General features: G+C 36.8%; 1 protein-coding gene across 1 annotated transcript in view; it reads left to right on the top strand.

Moving 5' to 3' along the window:
• The window catches only part of TTLL5 (tubulin tyrosine ligase like 5), a 144,473-nt gene that overhangs the window by 82,946 nt on the left and 52,636 nt on the right, over nucleotides 1-8,891 (top strand). The window contains exons 28-29 of the mRNA XM_032231786.1: nucleotides 324-713; nucleotides 3,770-3,948. Of these exons, the coding sequence (XP_032087677.1) occupies nucleotides 324-713; nucleotides 3,770-3,948 (569 nt within the window). The remainder of the gene's footprint in view (nucleotides 1-323; nucleotides 714-3,769; nucleotides 3,949-8,891) is intronic.

Raw genomic sequence — 8,891 nt, forward strand, 5'->3', positions numbered from 1 at the left:
AAATCAAATAATTGGGAATAAGCACGGTTTTATCTTTGAGTGTCTTTATTATTATTAAATAGAAAACTGAGTATCAATGTAGAGAACATCATAGTAAAATAATAGAATTAAAATTATAAATACAAACTGGGTAGAATGTATTGAGAAATATTTTTATTGGGTATTAGAGTTCTTTTGTGAACTTGCTGAAAATTCAGATGCTATATTAAAAAAAATCTAAAGCTTGTAATTGTATCTCAGTGCAATTGTAGAAGATTTTATATGTACAATTGAAAAATATGAATTGCCCTGATTGGCTTGATGTTTTCTTCTCACACTACTAGGTGTTCCTTCTTCAATGGAAGATGGAGAGAATACGCCACAATTCAGCGTTCTTACCACTTCTTCCTTTACTCATGGTACCACACTCCCACAAAGCATTAGTATACCATTGTCCTCGCAACCTGCTGCCTGTGAGAATGTACAGTTGCCTGATTATCACTCGACCCCTTCCCTTTCGCCAGGTTCTAGAGCAACATTTCCCCCTTCTTCTCAAAATGCAGCACCTGACAACTTGTCTAATACAGCAAAAAATGTGTCCCGCCCATCCTCAAACAGTACAAACTTACACCGTTCTCGGTCTGGCAGTTACACTGTCAGCCCCTTCTCTTCCTTTCAGACTGCCATGCAAATCTATAGCCAGAGACTGACCCGGCCTTCCTCAGCAAAAGCAGGTAGGCTGATGCTCAGCTGGCACACTACTGTAATATTTTTAAAAATATTCTTGCAATATCCAAGACAATTTGAATTAATTGTGCAGGTTTTGAGTTGGATAAGTTCGTATTTTCCTTATGAGATACTTATTTCAAAAAGAACTATATCCAATCAAATTCAGAATTGTCATCAAGAGTACTATGTTATCTTCTAGAGCAGGATGGTGAACTATGGCCCTTTTATGACTTGTGGACTTCAAGTCTCAGAATTCTTGAGCCAGCATGACTGCCTTAGGAATTCTGGGAGTTGAAGTCCACAAGTCATAAAGCGGTCGTGATTCCGCACCTCTGTTCTAGATTATTAAGGCATTTGTGAAGAGATTATGTTGATTCTTAGGTTACTTTCAGAAACAAAGAATAAAGTGATCATGCCTCTCTAATCTTATTGCTTTTTTCTCATGATACAATTTGGCAACAGTCTCCAATGCACTGAGTAGTGGTTATTTAAATTCACCTGTATGAAACTGTATAGGACATGGAATCGGGTAGCAACTAATAAACTGGACTGACATCCAAAAAGATTAATATTATTCCCCTTGGAATATTAATTGCTTGTGAATGTTATTGCAATAGTGACTGGACAATAGGTGTAGAATATCACACACACACACCACTATTACCTTCATTGGCAATTTCAGAGGGGCTTCTGAAATTCATTATAATGAGGTTTTCAGTTGTTTTCTTACTAGATCCCAGTGCTTGTGAATTCAAAGAAACATAGGAAGAAACCTTATACTCAATCAAAGTATTAATCTAATTAAATATTGTTTACACGCTCACATGGAGAAGCTCCCCAAGTTTCCAATAACAACTTTTAGCATTTTTACCCGGAGATGCCAAGGATAGAATGTCTCTCTTTTGCAACAGTGTGTTCTGCCATTAGATTATACCTTTTCCACTTTGAATTAGTTTTTCTTCATCCGTTAGGTTTTGCCAGATTTCCATGTTATTGGCATACAGAACTCTATCTGTAAATAATACTTGAAGAGTTCTTTAAAATATTATTTTGACTGTTGGCTATTACCATTTTTTCCAAGAAATAATAACTCCTGTTTCTGTGGAGTATAGAAGCCATGGCTCTTCTGATATTGTTGGATTATAGTTCAAATCATCACCAACTATTACTCTTATTGATTGGAGCTGCTAGGAATTGAAACCTGACATTTGAAAGGGCAGGTGTTCATCCCCTACTGAGCCCTTTTTTTCCTGCTAGAAAAGGATGTGGAAAGACCAGCAAACAGCCGAGTAATGTCAAATATTGAAATGAATGTCAGATTGGTCTAAATAAGAAGGAGCTCTCAAAGACTTGCACTGCTGACAGGTTTAAGCAAGCAATTGGTTCACATGGCAGTGACGGATTTCAGTAGCAATACAGTGGTGCCTTGGTACTCATCTTTAATTGATTTCTGGAGACATGATAAGTACCAAACAAATTTTTCCATAAGAAATAACATAGTAAGTCCAAGGCAGCTGACAGCGACAAATTCTAGCTTATGCATTGAGTACTAAGTAAACGATGACAACGGGGACAAAATTTTCATGTCAAAATCCATTGAGTACCAAATTCAATGAGTTTCAAAGCAGTTGTACAAAGCACTACAATTACTACTGTAATTGCTTATAGCATTGACGTACACAGATGCCATACCATCTGTTTTTTAACATTTGACATCAGACTTGTATTTCTTTGCAGTATTTTTTTTTCTTATGTAGCATATAAACTTTTTAGATTATTTTCAGAAGTTCAGCTATTGCAGTACTATTCATTTTTACATTTTTGAAAATCCTCTTTTGGTTCAATGCTATTTTAATTTTAATTTTTTTTAGATTTCAGGTGCTTTTTAGAAATATTTCAGCAAAACCCAAATGGCATAAATTAAAGAAAAATATACATAATTGAAAAAGAAAAGAAATAAATGGCACATATAAACACTATGGAAAGAAAAATGGGGGAAACCCTGAGAATGTCCATATTTATGGGATTTTATGATTCAAAAATAAATATTATAAATTTACATTTTATTTTATTGGGAAAATATAAAAAAAACATTACCAACAAACAACTAAGATTTCTGTTCAGAATGACATGAGTTCAATGAAAGATAGTCTAGAAGTAAAAACTATTAATATATACAATAAATTGTAACCAGATGTGAGTAAACCTATTCTTCATTGTATAGTATTTCAAAATTTTAATGTGTCACATGTTGTATTATAATTTTCCTGATAATCCTCACCAAGTTTTTAAGACTTTGAAAAGAACTGTTCTATTCACATAAGAATAGTTTTCCAAGTAATGTGTTTTGTTTCATTTTTCTTTCGTATTATGCTAATTTATTGGGGCGATGCCAACCATATGGAAGGCTGCTTCATACTCTTCTGAACCTATTGCTCCAAGTATCATGATTCCATATTCTCTCAAAGGCTCTTGGTAGCCATTTCAAGGACTTCCGCAATGACAGAGCATGGCTATCTCCCCCCCCCCCCCCCCCGGTTTACTTTTGCTGGGATTGCAGGAAAATGAGCAGTATCAGTTCTGATTCTACTGGGGTTTTGGTTGTGCTTTAAAACAACAACATGGGACCTTGGTACTCTGAGCAGTAGGTTAGGAGAGGCTTCTTAAGGTATCCCTCTAAATAGTTGACAGAGCACTAATAAATATCTAACCAGAGGTTTCTTTGGAATAAAAAAATTTTTATGCCTTATTTTTTTCCTTATCTCATGCTGACTTTCTGAATTGTCCTTTCTTCAATAAATTAATTTCTCTATCATTACTTCATAAAGAAATCATCTCTGTTCTTTATAAAACTTTTGAAAGAAAGCAAAAAACTGTGAGATAATTTAGGTACAGACATATGCATATTGTAATTGAGAATTGTGTATTAATATCTTTTATATAAAATGGTTTTTATTTTGTCATGAATATTTCTGTCCCTTGGCAATTTTTGCACATAAGGCGTATTTCTTATAGCTAGGGGAAAAAATCATGGCAAAATAAAACTTTTCACTCACTTTAGCAGGATCAAGAAGTCACAGCCCAAGCAGACAGCGTGGTGTATCTGCCAGAATGAATAAGGATACAGAAGACAACAAGCGTTATAATCACGATATTGCAGCAGAACTTCAGAGATTGGCAGAGAAGCAGGCAGCTAGACAGTACTCGCCACCCAGTCACATCAGCCTTCTTACACAACAGGTATCTAAAAAACATATTTTCCATTTTGAATAGAAATATCATTTGATGCTAATCATTTCACAAACAAGAAAAACAAACAAACAGTGATTAAGATTTATTTGATAAGTAAGAATTAATCTTAATGGATCTTCTTGAATTGTGCTTGATCAGAGGGAATGCAATCACTTTTTTCTAATATACTGTACATATTAATAATGTTAAGGCACTTTGGTTATAGTGAACATAGAATAAGTGGAGGGCACCCTGATGAAGCTACTGCAAGCTAGTTTATATGTGCTGGAGCTTTATAAAAGGAAATCTCTGCTGCATCACAATCGATCCCTTCTTAATTTTATACCATATTCTCACTGCCCACCTTGATAAATGTTGTTAGTTGCGAAGTCATGTCTAACCCATCACGACCCCATGGACAATGTTCCTCCAGGCCTTCCTATCCTTTACCATCCCCCAGAGTCCATTTAAGCTCACACCAACTGCTTCAGTGACTCCATCCAGCCACCTCATTCTCTGCCGTCTCCTTCTTCTTTTGCCCTCAATCTTTCCCAGCATTAGGCTCTTCTCCAATGAGTCCTTCCTTCTCATTAAGTGGCCAATGTATTTGAGTTTCATCTTCAGGATCTGGCCTTCTAAGGAACAGTCAGAGTTGATCTCTAGGATTGACCAGTTTGATTGCCTTGCAGTCCAAGGAACTGGTAGGAGTCTTCTCCAGCACCATAGTTCAAAGGCCTTGATAAATAAGTAATATTAAATAGGAACAAGCAGTACAGCAGGGTTGATCCTAACCCTGCCTCTTCTTCCCCTATAGGAAACATAGAATAATTTTAGGAATGACCCCACTAAATCATGGGGAGTTGTATTATTATTTAATATTGTGACAATTCCAAATGTATTCTCTTTCTATGCCCCCAAAATGCTCAGTATTACCTACTGCTTCTATTAATGACAAACTCTAACTAGTTCTTAGTTTGCACACTGAACATTGTCCATGCCCATTAAAAGGGGCCTTCTTCTACTTATTGGTTTCATATGCAACCTCTTTTAATTTATGAAAGGGAATCTTCCTGAATTGCTAAAAGCAATTCCAGCCATTAGAAAAACAAACAAACAAACACACACACACACACACACACACAGAAAAGTTGGGTTGACTATAGTGATTATCACCATTTTTTTTTGTCTAGGCTCAGAAACTAAGCAGAATTGAATGGGAGACCACCAGGAAAGTTTGGGCTATGGGCTCAAATGGGAAATTGGGGGAAAAATCTTGAAAAATGATAATGGCAAACCTCTTTCATACTGTTTTCCCTATGTAATATACTGTGAGGTGGTATTGGTTCTGTGTGAGGTCTTTATTGGTGCCTGCCTGAACGCTTTTGGCAGAACAGAAGCAGCAGTTGTTACAAACATTTCTTAGGCTTCAGTGCTTTGTAGTTATTGATGGTAAATAAAAGAATGTGTTGAATTGCCCTGCTTGATAAAAAGAAGAGTTACTTCTTTTCTGCATTTCTCTGTGAACAAATGTGCAAATTCATGGATTGATTTTCACTAGCAACAGCTCCAACTTTTCCAGCTACAGAGTTTGATCTTAAGGATAACATCAGACCACCCAGGCGAGAGCTGGAACAAGATATATCTGTCTCTTCTGTTGAGTCAGCCAGTGTTCAAAGCTTGCAGCAGCTTTCCTAAAATGTAATGATATATCATTGTAAGAAAGGAGGGGGTAGGGCTTATTATTTTGTATTTTCATTGGAAAGGTGGTCCTTAGCAAAAAGCTGGCATTCCTCATAAACCTGTTGGAGAATACGAAGTACAAATATCTAGTACAGTGTTTTTTCTGGGTTTTTTTTAAACAACACCACTCTGCTTGGCACCAGCCACCTCAAGAACTAGTCAGTACCTGCTTCATACGGAGGATAAAATTGTAGGTGATTGTTAGCCATGATGGTGATGTATTGCCTCCAGTGTAAGAGACAGTAAATTTTTTTATATCAAATATTAGGAAATATGAACAAGTTCTGCTTTTTAGGATATCTCAAAGTGTTTTTGTTTTTATTTTTTACAGCGCTGTGGTAGAAAAATATGGAGGAGATTAAGTTCCCAGGCTATATATTTCACATCTAAGCCTCTCCTGTCCCCTCCCCTCCTCTCCTCCCCTCCCCTCTATTACAGTCTTCTTTATTACAGTCTTCTCATGAAAAACACATATAATTAGCTATGCTTTTAAAGCATAGAGATTTATTGCTTCATCTGTAATATTCTCAATGTTAGGAACCTTTTTTCCAATCTATTTTAAGCCTCTCCCTCCTGGATCTTCCATTCAACTGCAAGCTGAAACAGGAAATGTGTTGGTTAATTCTTCTTAGCCATCGCCCCTTCTTTTTTCACCTCTCTTCTGCTTCACCTTTCTTTTTGTTTGGCATTTTTTCTTCAATAGATACAATGTGAGATTCACTTGAAAGTTGATGTACACCAATGTTATAGAAAACAATATAGAAGATGAAAAAAAGAGTGCCTGAAACAGCATCATTCCTGGTGCTCCAAAGGCTTTTATATAGCTGGATTTAGTCTTGAAAGGATTTCAAGGAGCTGCTAGCTGAGTCAAGCTGAGCTTCAAGGAACTATTTTGTGGGAAGGGTTACTCTCTGATCATCAAACGTTTGGCACATCTAAGCCTTGATGAAATAACTCCCAGTGAAGTTTTAGCTTTAAAACTCTTAGGAGTGGTTAATTCCAAGTCTGATTTCTTCCAGTAATGGAAAGCAAATAATCCACTACAATACAGACTCTTAAAAAAAGATGCATGTGCTGGAAACACTACAAACAAATCTGCAAATTTGTCAGGTTTCCCAGGAATGTCTGTGGCAGGTTTTGTCTGGAATGTTTTCTAGAGACTAGAACTCTTATGCTCTTTATGTGCATACCCTGTGAGCTGGTAAACTCACCAAGCAGGGTAGGAATGTCATGGGCTTTGAGCCAAATCAATTTTGATGTACACGGAGCCTTCACACCTCTCAAACCTTGCTTGTCTTATATCTATAAATGCAAGCATGCAGATAAACTTGCCTGAGGGCAATTTATCCATGGGGTGTGGTTGAAATAGACCTCAGTTAACTGCAGAACAAGGCTCCCTTCCTTCCTAAAGGTGTCCTGTTTATTAGTAGATAACTATGGATGGTAAAATAAAAAGTACTATCAATGTGGGTTCTATTCTTCTCAGTCTCTATAATTGGAGGGGCACACACACACACACAGACGGGACAGAAATGAGGGTATTTAATCTTAACCCATTTTTGAACTAGGAAGATTTGTTTGAGAAGAGAGAAGCACAGGTTCAAAGTGGTCTTTGATAGCAGAGGTGAGATAAAAGAAATGGAAATTTATAATCTACTTTGCTTATTCTGATAGTACAGTGCTCTTCTGTAAACAGCAATATGTCCTCTAATAATTACTGCATGATTACTATATACTGTATTGATGTCTAAACACCAACCTGGTTATGTTTAGAAAAATGGATTGTGTAGGTGAACTCAGGTAGTCATCATACCCCGAATATAAGACCTCCCTGGATGATAAGCCATTGGGTTTTTGAGCACATGCACTAAAATAAGCCCTCCACCAAAAATAAGCCTTTCCCGAAAATATTGCAATGCAGCAACAGCCATGAGGTGACCATGCTTGCCACCTCCTGCATCTCAAAAATAATAAAACCTCCCCGAAAATAAGGTCAAGCACTTATTTTGCGGGGTCAAAATAAAATAAGACCTTGTCTTATTTTCAGGGAAACATGGTAACTGAAAAGTGAAATAAAGTAATAATATGCAACATTTAGTGTTAATGGATAACAATATGTGGGAAGACTTATGAGACTTGAAACTAATGAGTAACTATGATGTGCTAAAAAGAACAAGTAATATAAGGAGCATAAATATAGTCCTGTTAATGACCACTCATTCAGCAACTGTTCAAAGTTGCAATGTCACTGAATAAGTGGTACTTAATGATAGTTCTCGAAGTTCTGATCATCCAGCACCCCTGCAATCATATGATCATGATTTAGGAGTTTGGAAACCTATTTGCACTTATGACATTTTTGCAGCATCCTTTGGTCATGTGATCACCATTTGTGAACTTCCCTGCCAGCTTTCCACAAGTGAAATCAGTAGGGGAACTGGCACGGTAGATTGCAGGTCAATCCTGTTTCTGCTGCTTTTTTTCTCCAAGGAGCCCAGCTACAGAGAACAAGATCCTGGGGATCTTGTATTGCACAGTGCATGGCATCCATAGCAATGGAAATTCCAGTCCTAATTATTGGAGAGTTGTTAGATATGAAATGGGCAGCAAATAAATTTCATAATAAATAAATACTGTCATTAAGTAAGGACTACCTGTAAGTTCTTGGTCTATGTTGGTTGGGAACACTTTTTAAAAAAAATATTAATAATATTTTTGGATGTCCATTATTGACCTCTTACACAAAGGGAAATGAATGAATGCAAAAATTATAAAATCTATCAATATGGCAACATTGCTTTCAATGGGTTGAAGAGCGAACAGTTTACTGTCTTACAATCCCTTCTTCTCCCAACTCTTCATTCTGCGAGGGGAAATAAAGGTCAGACAAAAGAGATTGCCTATAGAAATTGCTTGGTCTTTTTTCTCCCCACCTCCTAAAATAGAGAGATCAGAGGAAGGGTTTGCAAGAGAGTAGGCTGTTTGTGTGGCATATCTTCAGCTTCCAGCCCTGAGTGCCAGCACAATCACATTACTTTTGGTAAGGAGAAGAGAAAACATATTGTTCTCTTCCAATTCCTTCCTCTCCAGTTGCTTTACTCTAAACATGGGGGAGGGGGCACCCATAGGACAATGTGTATTGGTTGTAATCACATGATTGAGGGATACTGCAAAGATCATAAATTGGCTATAAAATTATTTCCCCCCCAGCA

The sequence above is a fragment of the Thamnophis elegans genome, chromosome 1 (genome assembly GCF_009769535.1).
Source record: "Thamnophis elegans isolate rThaEle1 chromosome 1, rThaEle1.pri, whole genome shotgun sequence".
NCBI lineage: Eukaryota > Metazoa > Chordata > Lepidosauria > Squamata > Colubridae > Thamnophis > Thamnophis elegans.